Raw genomic sequence first — 20,160 nt, 5'->3', positions numbered from 1 at the left:
GCTTATGTTCATCTGACCTAATTTGTCCAATATTTCTTGGTTTTATATTTTGTTTCACAGTGCTCCAGCTACCTGCCTCTGGGTGTTTTTTGTTACATTAGCAGCACCATGCAAGTTGTTGTTAAAAGTTTTCTGAGAAACATTCGTTCTAAAAGTGTGATCTTTTTCAGCAGGAATGTGGACCTTTCTACAAAACAACGCAGAACAAACAGCTTTGCTATCAATTATATCATGTCCAGATCAGATAAAGCCTTTTCCCGTCCGGAAAATGAAGAATCCAGGTCTCTCTTTCATTACTATGTTAATGAGGTTATACAAATGGAAAGGCAACAATTTGTAAACAAAGTGCCTGGACCAGGGAACAGTGATCTTACCCCACGAGAAAGAGGGGATAGAAGTGACGATTCAGATGATCCCATGTTCTGTCCGAGTAAGTTCAACCTTCCAAATTTTGTGAGCATTGATCAAAGCTCCTCCCTGACAGAAGACGATCTACTGATGTGTGAGCAGCCAATCGTTCTTGAAAATAAGTCAGATAGATTGCAGGAAATACATCACATTTCTGACTAGTTCTTGATGAACACAAACTGGAGGCAAGTTCACTTGCGATCAAAAATAGCAATCATCAATCGGAACTAACCTAATTATTGAAATATAAATACTTATTTTGAATTTTTTCAGTATTGCTTTCATATAGGCTTGTGATGGTGCCTGGTGGACAGTCTCTCACCTTCCCAAGTATCCCTGAATAAATTAGGTAGAAATGGTCAAAATTGGCCTTTGGGGGCTATCCCTGATAGGAACACCACTGAACCTGGTCTTCACTCTGGACCTCCTGCAGTGCCATCATTGGGCATCACTTCTAGTAGGGTCTGAATTGGGTCTGAATGGCAGTGCTTGAAGGCTGGATCCTTTTGCCTGGAGGCCCTGTGAATATTGTTGCCAGCAGGTAAACTCCTAGGGCTACCAGATACGAAGGTTACCAATAGCTCCACGTCACAATCATTAATTTCAGCCGATAGTTTCCAATCGTATCCTTTTATTATATTTTTTGGCAGCGCCTCACAATTGTTCTAATACTCAATTCAAACAAAGGCCATCTCTAGAATGTCCTTCTCATCTGTAGAAGACTCATCATAGAATGACAACACTTACAGCTATGTAGGAAGCATTTTACTGATACTAATTACTAAACTTAATGATCTCAGACTAAGCCCCACTCTCTGCAACTGACCCACAGGCCACAATCAGTGAAGTTTGGGGACAATATTTCATCATCACTAACACTCAACACTGGAGCCCCCCAGGGTGCGTACTCAGCTCCCTACTGTACTCAGCTCCCACTGTATTCATTGTGTACCCATGACTGTATCGCCAAACACTAGACTAATGCCAAGTTCGCTGATGACACCACCATAGTCAGTTGAATCTCAGATGGCGACGAAACAGACTACAGCTGGGAGGTGGAAGACCTGGAAAAATGGTGCACTGAGAACAACATAGCTCTCAATGCTGGCAAAACTAGGGAACTCATTATTGACTTTTGGCGGGATGTTACTCATGCCCCCCCTACACATTAACAGCACAGAGGTGGAATGAGTGAAGAGTATTAAGCTCCTGGGAGTGGTCATACACAACAAGCTTTCTTGGACTCTTCATGTAGACGCACTGGTTACGAAGGCCCAACAATGTCTCTTCTTCCTCAGGCAGCTGAGGAAATTTGGCATGATGGTGAATACCCTTGCCAACTTTTATAGGTGTGCCATCGAGAGCATTCTGTCTGGATGTGCCACTACCTGGTATGGCAACTGTACCATTCATGATTGGGGTGGTTACAGAGAGCGGTGAATTTGGCCCGGACAATCACAAAGGCCAACCTCCCATCTATAGAATCTACCAGGCCACTGTCAAGGGAAGGTTGCCAACATTCTCAAAGATCCATTCCACCCTGGCAATGTTTTTCTATAACCTCTACCATCGGGGAGAAGGTATGGAAGCCTGAACACTCACCAGCCAGTTTTGAAACAGTTTTACCCTACTGTTGTTAGAATACTGAATGGACTCTCAAACTCTTAACATTCACTTGTACCTGTGTTTTTGTTTTTGCCACTATTTACCTATTTACTGTTTACCTATTATTTACTTATCGATGCTACTTGACTCTGTGATCTGCCTGTATTGTTCACAAGACAAAGCTTTTCACTGTGCCTCGGTACACGTGACAATAAATTCAATTCAGCACTGGTATTGAAGTAGCAGTTATGCTTTTATCCCACATCCCCAGTTTTTTTTTTAGCCTCTTTGAGCCTCTAATCAAAGTCACAGATTATACTCAGGTTGTTTTATTTTTTGGAATGAGAATGACTCCTTTTGTGAATATTTGGAATGAGTAACCATTTCAAATGTTTACTCTTCTCTGCTTATCCTCATGGCTACTAGGGGTGGGTACTAAATGCTAGCCAGCCAGCCAGTGATACCCATGTCCCATGAGTGAATTTAAAAATCATTTTTTATGCCTCCCATTGCAGTTGTGGGACTGAAAGGATGTATTTCTATTGTCCCCAGGTGAGTTTAATTATTCTCTTACCTTTCATTTTCTTCTTTTTGATTTCGGCCACCACTTAGAGAGCAAGAGCATGCCTTTATATAGAAACTTATCACAATTCTGAAAAGCATCTCCAACCACTTCACTTCATTAAGTTAATGTACTTTAAAGGGACCTTCGCAAAATAAACTGCATCTCTTTCCATCTTGCTTCAATGTTTCAAGGACTTCAGTGTGATCTGCGAATAGTCTGCAGCACCCAATTGCAGTTTTCTGAAACACGTCTAAGTCTAGCTGTTTTGGACTCTCATGTGATGTAATTCAGTCAATTGTTTAATGCTATCTTTCATTGATATTTTTATTGTTAAAAGGCATTTCTGTACTTTTATTTCCTGAGGAAGGGAATTTGTATTTAAACAGAATGAATAGTCATTATGTCTTACATATAAAGTGGCCGTGTTTTTCAAATTAAAATTGTTTGTCTGTATACTTTTGAGGTTATGAACACTTTTTTTCTTGTGAAATATAGTAATAATTCTTATTTAATGACTGATGAATTTTTTTTTACAATAAATGGCCCTTGAAGTTTTCAGTCCAGAAACAGATTTAAGATGACCTGCTTAGTCACTGAAATTAGTTGAACCGTATGTAGAACCTACATTTTAAACAAGGGTTTGATTGGGGTTTCTTTCAAGTTCTTGGGAGTCAGTTTTAAATTGGGGTAGCAAATTCATTGTTATTATTATATTGTTATGTTATTTTTATTGGCATTATTATTTTTCTTAAAGCATGTTAAAGAGGCTGTGGAAACTGTACCCAAATTGCTTTAAGTTCCTGGCATCATCATTAAGTTAGAGATTGGGTAGAATCTTCCATTGTTGTGTTAAAGTCTAGCAGTGGGCTTGGCTTCAGGTGTCACTTCCATTTGGGGACAGTTGCGGTTTTCAGCTCGCTGCTCATGTACATACATAATTGCACACGTACAAAGTGAATCTGAACTTCCAGCCCACATTGTCACCTTGGTCAACTCCCTTTGGAGATATTTCACAGTAAACTGAATCTGGTCCCATGGCTCAGTAAGGCTTCCCTAGACACTGTGCTCCTGGTCATCCTCAAGAGCAGGAGGCGCTCTTCTCCACTATAGGCAGCAAGAGGCCCTCCAGTCTGATCAAGGTGACTTGAACCAATGTTGCAATGCTTCACAAATGAACCTGGATGCAGTGCAGGAAGAGTGTGAAGGATATCCCAAGAATCTTAAAGTAAGTGTCACTGTCCACTCACTACAAATTGACCCTTGTGGGGCATCATTCAGTCTGATTGTGCCAGTGCAGTGGGATGTCCAATAGGAAGATGATGTGTAAGATTCAGTAACACCTGGGTGATGTGATCTGAATGGGTGACAGCCACCTCTTGCTGTCAATATTCTCCCAGTTTCCTGGACAGTGCTCATTCGCATTACTGAGAAGGACTCAGGACCTGGCATACTCATGAAGTGCCCGGTCATCCATTGCCAACGCACTTGTTCCTTCTCTTTCTCTTTCTGTAGGAAAGGATCAACCAAAATGAAAGGTCACAGTTTTACAAAAAGGTATTTGGTTGAAAGCACAGATGTGGAGAAATAGCTTCTCTCAAAGGGAAATGAATCTGTGGAATTCACTACCCATAGTGCAGCGGATGCTTGAACTTTGAGTAAATTCAATGAGGAGACAGTCAGATTTTTAATTAATAATAGGTTGAAAGATTATGGAGAGTGGGCAGGAAAGTGGAGTTGAAGCCAAAATGAGATCAGCCATGATCGAGTCAAATGACAGAGTGGGCTCGAGGGGCTAAATTACCTGTTCCTGCTCCTCGTTCTTATGTTCTAAAACCAGGAGACGGAGCAGATTCAGACTGGCAGAGAGGGTCCCAAATATTTGAATCCTCAGCCCATTTGAGGGGAGGCTACAGAGCTGTTGGGCAAGGACCAGGACTGTGCTTGTGCAGGTGGATGGATAGGACTGTCTCCGAAGGTCAGGGAGGATACTACCACTCAGCTACTGCACCCAGATATGCCGAGTGTCTGGGACATTGTTTAGAGAAGGAGCTGTGTACATTCAGCAACTAATTCTCTCTCCTCCAATCCAGGTAAGGGCAGCTACAAATGCCTTCAGAAGGTCAAGTGAGGAGCATCCAGAGGATACTCAAAGTTCCTAGGCTATAATTGGCAGCAGCATGGAGTGGGCAAAGAAAGGAAACCACTCAAAGGCATATGGTGGCACAAGTGTTCATTCAATGTATGTGTGTGCATTACTTAAATGTAGCTTGATGGATACTGCATGAGTTTCCTGTAGATTCAGTGCATTAACACACTTGGTGCTGACATGGTTGACTGAAGTCAAGGAATGGTCTATTTTCTTCCACCAGAATAAAAAAACGGGTCTTCTATTGATACACCATTTGTTGTCTTTTCATCAGTAAAGTGTGTGGCTCATGTTGTTCACATTACTTAGAGAAGGATGATCTACTGTTTGGTAATTACACACAGGTCTCACAAAACCGATACAGGGGGATAATGCCTTTTTTTGAATGGGGTGAGAGTGGGAGTGGGCCTGGGTTTGCTATATTGCAGCCACCACGGATATAATCTGGGAGTAATGACAAAATGTGTACTGATGCTGCAGCGTGGAAGATGGTATGAGTTTTCCCCTGGCTAGGGTCTCCAGAGCCAGGCAAACCATTCTCAGGCACATTATTGAGATGTCTATTCTTGCAGCAGAATAATTTCAAATTGTCATATCCATAGGGTCCAAGAGGCACTGCCTTGCTATAATAGACCTACCAAGGAACCACCCAACTTCCAAATGCCCGACACAAACATCCAGCTGGGAAAGTCGAGGCTGGAGTTTGAAGACTGTTCCTCTCTGGCATATGGGCTGGTTAAGGAATTAACCTCTTCCTCCCCCATGGTTGCATCCCTATTTAAGATATCATGAGACAGCACCAGCCCACACTGTGCTGTGGTTCCATGCCTTTTTGGGATATTGTCAGCATGTATTGTCATAATTTCTGAATCTATATTAATTTTTTGTGAGTGGAACTCAGCTTATCATGAGTCTGCAGCATCTAGGCTCATGGCCTATAAGCTGACCTTCCAGTCACTTTGAACTTCCATCTATTAATTCCACCAATATATTAAAAAAATCTCCTCACACTTCTAGTGTTACCTTTTTGCCAAAGCCTGCAACTCAGCACTCCTCAGGAGAATGTAGACTGGTTTGTGTTTGCTGTAAGAATCAAAATTAACCTCTCCCCATTTCCACAGAACCCATCCTTGTTTAGCTCTTTTAAAATCAGTCAAATCCAATTAAATTAAACCAAATTAAATTAAATCAAATTAAATCAAATTGTAATGTGCTAGCCCCTTAAAGGAGCACTGCAACAAAATTAAAGGTTTAAAATTTAAATCAACAAAATCCAGATTAAGAAATTACTTTGGAAATTATGTATGCACTTCAACCCCAGCAGTACTGAATGGTCAGAGTGTACCAGTGTTCACCACATGCACCCTGTCCAAGAACACCAAGTACAAATACAACTGTGGAGAAAGGGCAGGCTGAGACACCATTTCAACTTTCCACAGCCTAGACTTGTTTATGACCATCTTCGCCAAGCCCATCCATGCTTATGTTGGATTTCCTCCTCTTTCTTTTTCTACACTGTATTCATTAAAAAAAAAATCTTTGTATATACACACTGTCAGAAATGCAGATTGGTTCTGTACTGTTGTACATCAAAAACAAAACAGACATTGGACTTTAACTCTATCCAACACTCTTACCAATATTTACATATATTTGAGGCACTAGGAGGGTCCAATAACTGAACCGTCCCCCATTTACCTTTACCAGGAAGACTTCAGATACTGGTCTTTCCCCACTGCGCCTCAGCGGTGGCATCGCATGCTTTAGTGCATCCCTCAGCACATAGTCCTTGAGCTTGAAATGGGTAGTCTGCAACTCTATAAAAGGAGCAACTCCTTTTCTGGAAGAACAAGTAGTTTTGGGCAGACCTAAGCGCGACTTTCACTGAGTTGATGTTTGTCGAAGTGTGCACCCCAGGGAACAAACCATGGATTGCAGGAGTCCTACATCACAGAGCTGCGTGTGATGAATCTTGACAAAGATTCTACAGAGTTCCTTTGAAAAGGCACATTCCAGAAGATGTGTGACAGTCTCAGTCCCCAAGTAGCCACTTTGGGGGCAGTGTGCAATGGTGCAGACCGACTGGGTGTACATTAAGGATCATTAATTACTGAAGTCCCAATTTTGAGGTTACCTATGCCAATCTTGGCTGTAAAGATATACTGACTGTGAGAGCCACAGTATGTCAGATGTTTCATGTTTTGTTTAGTAATTCTTGTGTATGTGGGAAGATTGCAAATGAGAGGAAATGAGATTAAGAAAAGTATAATCTGTACCATTTCTGCAGTGCATCATTTTAAATCATCACCTTAGGAATATTTATTGGAGAATTATCATTTTTTAAATGATTAATTCCTGCATTGAACTTAAAACCAGTCAAAAATAAAACTTGAGAGACCATCCTAAACTATAAAAGACATGCAAATAATATAATCACTGCATCATAAGTTTGTGACCAGAGTGTATATATGTCTCAGACTTCTTCTTACCTCAGGATCATTTGATGCATGACATACTAAGAGATGTATGCTCCTCTTGCAATTTCATAGTGTAATGTTAGTCCAGACATTGATGTGCCTGTGAATGCAATGTATGTATACACTGGTTGTAATAAGTCTGCTGTATTCTTTAATACTACAAAATGCACAGCTCATTTTCTTATGGGAAATATCATAAGCACACAATATCACTCTCACTTTTCACGACCACTCGACCTCCTGCAGATCCTACAATTCCCACCCATGACCATGCAACTCCCAGCCCCAGAACTGACTATTTCCCTCTGGTGCATGGTATCAACAGACATACCCTCAAACTTCCCACAGCAGTGATTACACCCTCACCAGCCAGCTCACTGGGTGAACAGGACCGGACACAAATATGTTGTCATGTCTAATCTTCCACCCTTGGACAAGCAGTGTCCCCACCCTTAGAATCATAGAATCCCTACTGTGTGGAAGCAGGCCATTTGAGTCTATACCAAACTTCCAAAGAGCATCCCACCCAACCCCAACCCCCAACGCTGTCCCTGTAACCCCACATTTCCCATGGTTAACCCACCTAGCCTACATATCTTTGGACCTTGGGAGGAAACCCATGCAGACACAGAAAAATTGTGCAAGCTCCACTGGCCCTTGCCAGCCAGTATTTCTTCTTTCCCCTCACTCTCCTTCCTCTGTGCTCCAAACTGCATCCAGCCCACATGCACCCTCTTCATAGAAGATTCATAGAATCCCTAGTGTGGAAACAGGTCCTTTGGCCCAACAAGTCCACACCGACCCTTCCTTCCACCGACAAAGAGTAACCCGCCCAGACCCATTCCCCTACCCTTTTATCCTACATTTACCCCTATCTAATGCACCTCACCTACACATCCCTGAACACTATGGGCAATTTAACATGGCCAATTCACCTAACTTGCACATCTTTGGATTGTGGGAGGAAACCTACGCAAACATGGGAAGAATATGCAAACTCCATACAGACAGTCACCTGAGGCTGGAATCAAACACAGGTCCCTGACCCTATGAGGCAGCAGTGCTAACCACTGAGCTACCGTGCTGCTCTGATTTTTTTCCACTTGAAGACTTTTTGCTGCAACTCTGTAATTAAGCTTTGTTTAAAGCCTAATCAGTATGACAAAGTTGTACAAATTAACTCCAAAGTCCTGGAAGTCAACCTCACAGGTATGCAGCTCTAATACTCAGATGGGTATCTGAAGGCAACTATTTTCTAAATGGGTAGAACTTAGTTTGGAGGGACCATTTAATTCTGGCAATTTGTGCTTTTAATGAGATACAGAAAGGCTTCTGGACACCTGCAGTCAGGAAGATTAATACTCTTTTTAAGGTTGGAGAAATTATTTGTTTTTCAAAGATTGCTTTTTACAGACATACCAGTGAAATTGTGAATTTTGGACTCTGGCTTAATGAAGTTCCTTCACCCACCATTCATCTCCCTGCATCTGTGACTGGGGGATTATACACAATATTAGGTTATGTGAAACTATAAAAGATAAGATAGTTGAAGTGTTAGACACTGAGATGCTATTTTCTTGGCTGCAGAAGCTAGAAGTCAGTGCCATAATCTCAGCATAATGAGTCTGCAATTTAAGGCAGAGACGAGTAGAAATTTCTTCAGACAATTGTGACTTTTTGAAATTTTGTTCTCAGAGGACTGTGGATGTTGAGTCATTTTCAAGGCTGAGGTAGATTTTTGGACTCTAGAGAATCAAGGAACATAGGTTGGAAAGTAGAGTTAAGGTCAAAAATGAACAAGAATATTATTTAATAGAAGGTTTAAGTGGCTATATGTCCCACGTCTGCACCAATTCTTTTTAAACTGTCCTGTCATATGGAAATTAGGTGGTATACTGAACTTCCCATTTGCAGTTGGCAGCTATTTTTTTTTGGATTCTGGATAACAATTCAAAGCAAATCAAACAATTCATTGCAGATCCATCAAGATGTGAAAGATTATAGCCAACTGCCAAGTTTCTGCCGATGATTGCAACCAAATGGTGCATAAGGGAATTAAATTGTGATATTTCATCCGTGATTGAATGGTCATCAGCAGACACTGTCCAGTCACACCCGTAAAGAACGGCAACGTGAATGCTGTATTCGGACTCTGGGATGGTGTAAATAGCAAACATGTAGAGTTTGTTTTGTGCATTTCAGAAGACAGGAAAGGCAATGGGTGAAAATTCAGAAATATCATTAACAATAGCATGTCTTCTTTAAGTTGGAGGCTCTTCCTGACAACCGAGGTTATCAGATAACGCCATTGATGGAACTTTTTAAAGTTTTGATATGAATAAATCCAAAATTATAAGATGATTGCCACTACTAACCTGAACAGTCGCATGGGTAGAAGGATGATAGAAGGTGAACTAGATGAATTTCAATTTGCTATTTGATAATACTCGTGATCATAAGCAAATTGCAAACAAGAGGAAATAAAATTAAGAAAAACATAATATTTACCATTTCTGCGCTGCATTATTTTAAATCATCACTGCAGGAACATTCATTGGAGAGTTTCTCCAATTTTAAGTGGTCAATCCCTGCGGTGATGTATGACTAGTCAACCAAAACTAAAACCTCGATTCAAGCGTTGCCCCTATCAGGCCTTGCTCGTTACCGATTCCCTGGTGACATGGGTGTTTTTTCTGGTGGTGGAAATATTGAATAGTTTGCACAATGGTGTTTTCAATGAGTCACTGTACTTACACACACACACACAATAAAAGAAAAAAAAAACCTTGATCCTGATTAAACATGGGCATTACTCCGGTTAAAGTATTGTATGCCTTTTCTTGTGTTTGATATCTGAATCAACCAGAATTTTGATTTTCAATCACACACCTAGATCTACATCACCTCATTGAATATATGTTAGCATTTCATCCTGTGGAGAGACTGAATCTGACATTGCTGTGTTAAGTGATTTTGTTCAAGGTCCAGTGGTTAGTCTTGATTCTATCTGCATTCGGTTGGCTTCAGTGATCCCTGAGATCAGTGTTATGATACATATAAAACATAGGTAGGAGAGCAAAAATACAAGAGGGTAACACAATTCAAGTAATTAGATGATGTCAAGTTAAATAATTATTTATCTTGACAGCCTCTAAATTGGATTTCTCACTTTATGTCTCTTACTTCAACCTACTAATTTGTCATCATTCACAAATATTGCAATCCTAATTGTGCAAGTTCAAAAGTACAAAGGCAGTAATGCTTCAAACTGGTTCATATTTTAGTGTTACATGAATACAACTAAAATGATATTGTTTCACACAATGTAGTGGAACAAAAGAGCAAAACCTACTTAGACATGGTTTGACAAGGTGGAAATTGATGGGTGCAAGAATGGTGAAATTTTTAAAATGTGCCACCCAAACTCTCTAAAAATCATGAACATCACTTTTGCATGTTATTTTATCAGTTGCAATTCTGTTTATTGTAAAATTTTCTGTTCCACACAGAAAATTTATTACCATCTATTAATTGTCATTTTATTTTTGCCATTACGGCAAATTTGTTCATCTATAGTTCAGAAATGAACAACAGTATTTTTTGTGACTGAAGAAGTTTGTTCACTCTATGATATTTTAGTGATTTTAGATGGCTGTGTTGTTTCAGCAAGAGTTAGTGGGGTAACACATGGTTTCTTCTTTATGTACTTTGTGAAAGAACACTATTCCTGTGAAAAGTCAACAGATGCAAAGATCTATGCTCCTTTCATGTGAATGCATAGAAAGGTTTACTATTTTCTGAATAAGATTGATACTGGACATACGTTGCACTTTTTAGAATGTGAATTACACATGCTAGAGGTTAACAGTAACTTCATGTTATGACCAAAAAAAATTCCTGTGCCATGGCTTAGCATAGCTTCAGCATTTTCTTCTCTTCTGTGAAACACCGGGTAGACTAACAATATAAGTAAAATGCGTGGACACACCTGCCAGTAAGGTATTTAAAGTAACATGAAAGACGGCAAACTGTAGCTGATGGAAGTATTTTGCATGAGTATAATACATGTTTCAGAATACACCCACTGACTTTTGCTTTTTTGTCATAAGTTTGGCGAAAGACCCATAGAAATCCCAGAAAAGCCCTATGGAATACATCTGCATGGTTGGTATTTTAATCTAATGGTGCTTCATGCACCTGAGCCCTGACAAATGACACTATTATTTCATGAACTGATAGATCTTAGTGACAAAGATTATTATTGAATGTTGTCTACATGGAGTTTAGGAAGCATTTTGACAAGGTCCTTCATGTCAGGCTGATACATGAGATCTGTAATGAGTTGGTAAGACGGTTACACAACTGGCTTTGTTATAGAAGACAGTGTGGTGGAAGGCTGGTTTTCAGTGATGTTCCACAGGGATTGGTACTGGGACCCCTCTTGTTTGTAATATATATAAATGACATGGAGGAAAGTGTAGGTGGTTTGATGCAGATAGTGAGGAGAATTGCCAGAGGTTGATACAGCAAGATTTAGATAGGTTTAAGACTTGGGCATGAAAATGGCAGATTGAGTTTAATTTGACAAAATGTGAGGATATGCATTTTGGAAGATCTAATGCATTAGAGAAGCTTATAGTAAATGGCAGAAATCTTATTGGATCAACATACAGAGGGATCCCTGAAAAAAACAACAAAGGTGGATAAGATGGTAAAGAAGACATATGGCATGCTGGTCTCTATCTATCAGGGCACAGAGTATAACAACTTGCAAGTCATGTTGCAGCTGTTTAAATATGTTGTTTGGCTACATTTGAAATATTGTCAGTTCGCCGCACTACCAGAAGGACGTGGAGGATTTGGAGAGGTACAGAAGAGGTTTATCAGGATGTTGCCTGGTTTGGAAGGTATTAGGATGAGGGGAAGCCTGATAGAAGTTTATAAAATTACAAGAGGTGTGATAGAATGGATAGTCAGAGTCTTTCTAGGATGGAAATGTCAATTGCTGGAGCACATAGATTTAAGGTAAAAGAGGAATAAGGTTAAAGGAAATGTGAGAGGCAAGGTTTTTTTTACATAGAGGGTGGTAAGTGCCTGCAATGTGCTGCCAGAAGATGTGATGAAGACTGATTCAATAGCAATGTTTAAGAGACATCTTGACAGATATAAGAGGAGGTAGGAAATAGTGAAATACAGACAGCATAGAGGCAAGAGGTTTTTAATTTAGAAAAGCATCATGTGTTGGTAATATTTTGGTGGGCCAAAGGGCCTGCTCCTGTGCCTTACTGCCATTTGTTCTTTAGATCTGGCAGCATCTGTGCAGAGTTAACATTTCAGAACAGCCCTGAAACATTGCTGCTTTAAATTCATCACTGTTGTGTATCATATATTTGTATGTGTATTGCCTCTGAAATTAAACTGTGGAATAACAGCACATGAATAACTAACATTAGTCTGAAAATCCTGATAATTTTGCAATTACGATAATCTTTTTAAAATAAACAAGACTCATATTGTACAAGGTGTACTTGCACACCGACTTCCAGGTAACTGAATAATGACAGCTCTATTTGGTGATAAATGAACTGCATAAGCCTATGGGATAAGGTGCAGGTGTAGAACAAAGCTGAAAGCTGGCACAGACAAAATGAGCAGAATGATGTTCTTCTGTGCTTTCTATTCTGTTCATGAGAATTTAATTCACTTTTAATTAGAATTAAATAAAATGATTTTACAGAAACTGTAAGATTGATATTTATGATGCATTGATAAAAACAATATATCTGTAACATTCTGGTGGAATGAAAAAACAAAATTAAAAGTACCTGAATAAGATTCACGTAAAAATTTGAATTAATCAGCAGTTTTTAAACCAAGTCTAATCAAACAAAATCAGGAGCAAGCCTTGGCAAACATGTTTCTCCCAAACAACTTACCATTTGTGCACAAAGAACAGACCTTTTATGATCAAACAACACCATGGCACAGCTTCACAGGCTGCATGTATGAATACAAATTCCATAACATGAGTGCAATTCCATAACATATTAATTTTATAGAATTACAATTGCCTAGTAAACGTTGAGATAGTTTGTCTCGTGGAACTAGGAGCTGGAATAACAACCCCTTGTCTCTGCAGTTCACGAAGAACATCCAATATAGAGTCCAGCTCTGTTCTGAAATTTTCCAGTTCATGATTTTTAAACTGTGCTAACTTCTTCCACTTCTCAACCTCTTGAATTTGTTCTGCATCAGCACTATGCCTTGCTTGTTGAATTAACTATTAGCAAATTAAGGAAGAAAAAGATTAAGTGAAACCTGATAACTATTTACAATAAAAATTGAATGAAGAAGGCAACTTAAAATGCTATTCAGCAGAAAATGAAATCCAACAGAAAGCAGTATTACCTAGAAGGCAAGCAGGACTATAACGATTATCAACTACGTGCTTACTTTTCTGTATTAGCTTGGTGCACAAAGGATTGTTCTATCTTGACATCTGTGAATTTTACTTCAATGAAATCATATATTATGAAATGCAATATGCATAATTCTATACATAATGATGAACTTAGAAACTAAAAATGCTCTTTTACAATTCAGCAGCAGTCCCAAATATCAAGAAGAACCTCCTGGGACTACCCGATTGTTATTTAATGATAGACATACCGTTATTTTTGACAGTGTATTCCTGAATTAATTATACTGTCTTTTGCAAGAAGTACAGAGATGTGGACAAAAGTGAGGGGATTCGTACACATACACAAGTCCAGCAAAAAAAAAAGATAAGTTATTCTCGATGATGGACTTAATGACCTACTCTTGTTCTAAATGCATGACAGAAGCTTGACTTTCTCAATACTAGCATATCCTGTTTGTTCTCTTTTAGTTTGTGGGATACGGGGAAAGTCAGTATTCATTGACCATCCCTAGTTATGCTTTAGATTGTGGCAGTGAGCTCCTTTACTTCTGAAGGCTATGTTATTTAGCTATGCTCTGCTGTTAGGATGGGAATTCCTGTTTTCTGAGCAACAGTGAAAGAACAGTGATTTACAAGTGAGCATAATATGTGACTTAGGGGAATGTGTGGGTGGAATTGCTTCATGTCCTTGTTCTCCTAGCTGGTAATGGTTACAGGCTTGAAGAGTGCTGGCAGAAGAATGAAGACTGATACTTTGTTATTCAGACCAGCCATAACTCAGCCAGCTTGCTGAATAGTTGCCAATGCAGCCATCTAAATCTTCATCTAATGCAGATGCAACACAGACTTGAGACAGTTGATCAAAAACATTTCCAACACTAATTATGACTTTAAGCAGGTAAAGTGGATGACTTTAAAATCATAACATACCCTATGTTCATTATTCACTGGACAGAATCACATTTAAATTAGCATATATTTCCATTGATTCTGGAGGAGAGAATGCACTGGCTCCAAGAAAAAGCCTACAGTTATATGGTTAGAGACAAAAAAATGCAGATGCTGGAATCCAAAATAGACAGGCATGAGGCTTGAAGAACAGAGAGAACCAGGCAGTATCAGGTGATGGAGAAGTCAATGTTTTGGGTATAACCCTTCTTTAGGGCTGGGGAAGGGTGTGGGAGGAGCTGCTCCCTGCCACCTACCGGATTCATTCCTCCCATCTATCTAGCTGCCTTCACCTATCCCCACTTCACCACAAGCCCCTATCTCCCCTTTATCTGCAGCTCCCCCCACACCCACCCAGAGTCCTGAAGAAGGGTTACACCTGAAATATCGACTTCTGCACCTCCTAATGCTGCTTGGCTTGCTGTGTTCTTCCAGCCTCTTGCCCATCTATTACAGTTATATGGTGCCTTTCACATCCTCAAGCATTTTATCGACAATTAGTTATTTATGAAGTCTGCTGAGGGGATGTGTTTGATATCAGGGAAATGTTTTTGTTGTCAGGCATGTGTAAACCTGCAATCATAACTGACTAGCTGCTGGAGTGCTGACTCACCTCGTCATTGTGCTGCTAAAGAGCACAGACTGAGGGTTTGGAGAGAGTGAGGTGGCAGTTCTGAGAAGCAATTTATTTCCTCTCAGTTATCTGTTACTTTCTATCTTCTTCAGTGTAATTTTCCCCATTATTCTGGGTAACTGAAGTTCCATTGACAAAAAGAATAGCAATCTTTTAACGACAAAAAAAAACGCACTACTGAAAGATGTAAAAGATTTTAGAAAGGAAGGTCAACCACACTGTTATGATGGAGGACTTCAACTTAGGAGTGTTTGGAAAAGTTAGGACTGATCTCAGAACTCAGAAATTAACGTGACCTAAAAACATTTTTTCAAACTGAACAACAATTCTGATAAGAATGGATAGAGAAAAACCTATTACTCAGTAACAATTGTCATAGATTTAAAAGCATTAACAACAGATCTATAAATGTCTTCATTTTGAAAAGCATTACAATCTGGAATGCTCTTACCTTTAAAGGGTAATAGAATTGATTCCAAAAGAATATTAACCAAGGTATTTGGAAGATGAGAACTTTATAGCGTGAGAATAAAATGTTTTGTGGTACCATGTATAATTGCTCTTTCAAATAAACCTACACAGGCACAACGGACTGAATGATCTCTTTCAGAACTGCAAGTTCCTAGGATACTTTTTTTTTTATTTTCTCTATAAATTATCCAGAAAAGCTCAAACCCATTAATTTAAAATCAGATTAATTTTGATGCTTTCTTTTGTTGTTTATGCCTCAAAACTATCCTTTCCAAATTTTCTGTTGAATGATCACATGATATAGATTATATTTTGGTATGTTATCTTGGGAAAATTACTCCCATTATGATTATACAGGGTTTTCTCATTGGGATACAAAATTCTCAGAACAAAAGTTGAAATTCAGATAAAAGGGCAAAATGTGTTTTGTATTAATGACACTTAATCTAATCAACAGACAATTATTAATTAAATAATTTTTGTTTGTATATGGGTGAATTATACTTTTTTTTATTATCCGAAAAGTTAACCTATTCGGTTTCTCATTTCTCTTCTGTGATTTATTTTTGGATGTGGCGAAGATGTTTTCCCTTGCAGAGAAACTTCGTATTTGGGGTGACAGTTTCAAAATCAGGCTGTTGTATTTTTTAAAAATGAGGAACTTCTCATAACAGAAAGTTGTAAATCTTTGAAATCCTCTACTCAGAGAGAGATGGAGGCTGGATCATTAAATATCTTCAAGGCTGAGTTACATAGATTTTTGATTGACAAAGGATTGAGTTAATGGGTGAACAGGCAAGAAAATGGAGGAAGGCCACAATTACATTAGCCGTGATCTTATTAAATGGTGGAACATGCTGGAGGGGCCAGATGGCCTAATCCTGTTCTTATTTCTTAAGGTTTTCATTACTTAAGAATTGGCGAAGAATAATACCTGTTGGAATTCTTGCTCTCTCTGAGCATACTTGAACTCCATCTTCTGAATTTTCCTTTCCAAAGCCAAGAAGTGTTTCATCTCTGGGCTATGATTCTCTTTCGCTTCCCTCAATTCTTCTAAAAGCTTGGCCATCTGGGAGATGACATTTAAGTAAATAAAGGTTACAATTTATTTATTTTTACAAAGAAATGCATGTAATAGAAACATGAATATGCGATTTGGCCATCAAAACGTAAAGATGCACCTAATCTTAAAACTGTGATGTGGATGCTCCGAAAGCTAGTGCTTCCAAAGAAACCTGTTGGACTGTAATCTGGTGTTGTGAAAATCACTAATTATCATGTAGGCAATAGATTCTTTAGTTTTATTGATGAGCAAGGATTCAAATTTAGTTAATGCTGTATGGTTTTTAAAATACTTAAAATGGCTAATGTTATTTTTTAGATTGAAGTTACTTACAGTGTGGAAAAAGGCCCTTCGGCCCAACAAGTCCACACCGACCCTCTGAAGAGCAATCCACCCAGACCAATTCTTCACCTAACACTATGGGCAATTTAGGATGGCCGATTCACCTAACTGCACATTTTTGACTGTGAGAGGAAACCTGAGCACCCGGAGGAAACCCACGCAGACACTGGGAGAATGTGCAAACTCCATACAGACAGTTGCCTGAGGTGGGAATTGAACCCGGGTCTCTGGCGCTGTGAGGCAGCAGTGCTACCCACTGTGCCATAGCACCTGAAACAGAAGAATGAGAGACACCCACTGAGGGTAGGATCTTCTTATTTTTGGACCATGTACAGAACGGGAAGAGAGAGAGAGAGAAGCAGGGAGAATCCTGCAATCCTGTTCGGTGGTGAAAGCCCTCCAGACCTTTCAGCAATCTAATTGATTGCTGATGCTTTCAACTGAGGTTAGGACCTGATCGAGGAAGTCCCACAAAGATAACAGCAGCTCTAGCATTCAGCAGTACCAAGGAGACAGCCGCTGACTACTGCCAAGATGAGACGCAATCTCGAAGACATGAGAGTGTTGGTGCATGGGGCTGGGAAGGATATGGAAACATAGAATGGGTATAGTGGGGTGGGATGTGGGTGGAGGTGGTGGTGGCTGTGGTTAGTGCACTTGGCAGCAAGAGCAGGGTTGATTATCAACGATTATATCTGTCTTCCATGTCTTCATGTCCATGCCATACTGATTTGTGAACATTGAGGGACTCCACACTCCTGCAACTCCTGCAGCATGACTTCACTGGTTTATTAATCTCGTGTGCTAATTCTTTCTCATTCTCTATTGGCAGAGGGGCAGGCAATCAAGCTTCTGACTTTCTGCCCACAAGTTAATTACAACAGAAGTATTTCTGACTCCAAACCCACAGCTACATGTCTGAATGGTTCTACTCAGATTCAACATTTGACATCTGACTTCAGTATCATGAGGCAGAGGTTGTCCACAATAGACAGGGAAAAATCGGATAATGGATAAAAATGTAGAAGATGATCAGTATGAGGTAATAAAATTAATGCAATAAGAATTTACTTTATACTCTCAAGGAGCAAGAATAAAAGTAAAAAAGGCAACAAATGAAAAGAAAAAAAATTACAGAATTGCAAATAAAGCAAAGATTCTGCCAAATGGGAGTGATGTAAAGGGCTACAAATGTGTTACAACAGAAAGTAATATTGACAAAAAAAAATACAAAATGTTTATAATTTTATTCAGGTTGTTCTTTAAGTTGTGTTGCTCTTCGCTGGAGTAGTGTAGGCAGCTCAGGATGGAGTAGGAAAAGAGAAAAGGGAACAGAGAAAGTCGTAAACAACCAGAAGCTGAGGAGTGGAGAAAATGTGTTAAATTATTCTCTATAACATATCTATTTTTAGCACATTGATCATAAAAATCGTTAATCATTTTGTGTTGAAGATTAATCAATTACTATCCCTGAATTTTACTTTTACTTTAATTAGACTTTGTACATCGAACAGCTTATAAGCACCTCATTTTCCACTTGACTTTGCTGCAAATGGTTTTTTCCATTCTTGAATCTGCATTTTCTTGAGCACACAACTCAGTTCAATGGCTAAGACTGTTACTGTGCAGTTCATAAGTACCTGAGACTGCAGAGCATCTTCACGGAGCTTTGTAAAAGAAAGAGCCTCCCGGTCTTTCTGGAGCTCATTAATTTGTTCCCGAAGATGTTTCATCATAACCTATAATTATATAGTGAGGGAATTAGATAATGCAAGAGTATATTTTAGTGTCTTTCAAAAATCTTCTTTTCTAATTAAGTCTTTAATGTACTAAAGCCTGATAAGGTGCCTCAGTCGGACCTGAGGAGGAAGAGCAGGAAGAAAATTGTGATTATATGCAAAAAGATTTATAGCAAAAGTAACTACTTTTAGTTAAGGGAAAAGGTTTCTGAGGGATGAGATGAAACTGAAGGTTGTACCACCAAAGTGGAGGAATTTAGGGGGCAGAATAAATTTAATGAATAGAGGGCACCAGTATGGATGCAAAATTAGATATATGTGCAGATGTAGGGTGGTGCAAGATTGTGGAATGATTTGCAGATGAGAACAAGCAATTTCAGGTGAATTTCTTTTCACAGTAGATCAATAATTGAAGTCAGAAGGCTGGGGAAATTGATAAGAGGGGCTTGGTATATGATAAGATAAGGTGAGTGGACCTTTCAATAAGTTGGAGTTCATGTAGGGTGGAGCAAATACTGTTTCTCCTGGAAGTGACAATGGCAGGGATTATAGTTTCAACAACAGTGAGGGTGACCTAGGGCCAGCAATATTTTGAGATGTGATTAGAGACTTGTCGATTACTGCATGTACAGATTAAAGCTGAGCTTAGCAAGAAAAGAAAAGGTTAGACAAAGATTTTTCAACTGCCTTCACATTTATTTGATCAGATATTTTCAACGTAAAATTTATTTAATGAGACTTACAGGCAGTTCTGATTAACGAATGAACTTATGAATGGGAGATCTCATTAAAATTACTCACGAATAGCTATTTTATATTGGACTATATTGTGTTCCAACTTGTGCACAAATTGACTGACATATCTACTTAGGAATGGGACTCGTTAGTAACTCGAGTAAAAAGCACTAAAGTGTTATTCAATCAGCCAAAATCTACTGAATGGCAGGGTAGGCCTGAAATGCTGAATGGCCTAGTCCTCTTGCTATGTTTTGTTCTTTCTAAAGCCAATGTACAAGCCTAACCTACTCCACCTAATCTCACAAGAAAATAGTCTCCTTATTTGGAATCAAACTTCTCTGGAATACCAGGATATATTTTCTTAGATATGGGGTTCAAAACTATTCACAGTGTGATCTGATCAGTGCCTTATATTATTTGAGCAAGACTTCACTATTTTAAAACTTCATTTACATTAAAGGCTAACAGTCCATTTGTCTTCTCTACCATCTGCTAAACTCACACGCTAACTTTTTTGTGATTCATACACAAAGATGCACAAGTCTGCAGCTGTCTTCAGATTTTCTTTCATTTAAATGACATTCTTCCTGCTAAAGTGCATAA

General features: G+C 39.1%; 2 protein-coding genes across 17 annotated transcripts in view; one reads left to right on the top strand and one right to left on the bottom strand.

Annotated features, from left to right (window-relative positions):
* LOC122548400 (melanocortin-2 receptor accessory protein 2-like) overlaps window positions 1-4,952 on the top strand; it is a 41,211-nt gene extending 36,259 nt beyond the window's left edge. For 5 of the 9 annotated variants that reach the window (XM_043686993.1, XM_043686992.1, XM_043686990.1 and 2 more), the window contains one exon: window positions 171-1,470. In XM_043686993.1, the coding sequence (XP_043542928.1) occupies window positions 171-570 (400 nt within the window). In that variant the 3' untranslated portion in view covers window positions 571-1,470. Of the gene's footprint in view, window positions 1-170; window positions 1,471-4,668 lie in introns of those variants that run through there. The other 4 variants (XM_043686998.1, XM_043686997.1, XM_043686999.1 and 1 more) reach the window with 3 other exon arrangements.
* Window positions 4,953-12,729: 7,777 nt separating this feature from the next.
* The window catches only part of cep162 (centrosomal protein 162), a 134,043-nt gene continuing 126,612 nt past the window's right edge, over window positions 12,730-20,160 (bottom strand). For 4 of the 8 annotated variants that reach the window (XM_043686985.1, XM_043686984.1, XM_043686983.1 and 1 more), the window contains 3 exons: window positions 18,721-18,819; window positions 16,610-16,744; window positions 12,731-13,481 (listed from right to left, as the gene is read on the bottom strand). In XM_043686985.1, coding sequence (XP_043542920.1) covers window positions 13,263-13,481; window positions 16,610-16,744; window positions 18,721-18,819 — 453 coding nt within the window. In that variant the 3' untranslated portion in view covers window positions 12,731-13,262. Of the gene's footprint in view, window positions 13,482-16,609; window positions 16,745-18,720; window positions 18,820-20,160 lie in introns of all 8 variants that reach the window. The other 4 variants (XM_043686988.1, XM_043686989.1, XM_043686987.1 and 1 more) reach the window with 4 other exon arrangements.

This window comes from Chiloscyllium plagiosum, chromosome 3 (assembly GCF_004010195.1).
Source record: "Chiloscyllium plagiosum isolate BGI_BamShark_2017 chromosome 3, ASM401019v2, whole genome shotgun sequence".
In the NCBI taxonomy this organism is placed as follows: Eukaryota; Metazoa; Chordata; class Chondrichthyes; order Orectolobiformes; family Hemiscylliidae; genus Chiloscyllium; species Chiloscyllium plagiosum.
This window is presented reverse-complemented; position numbering and strand designations above follow the sequence as displayed.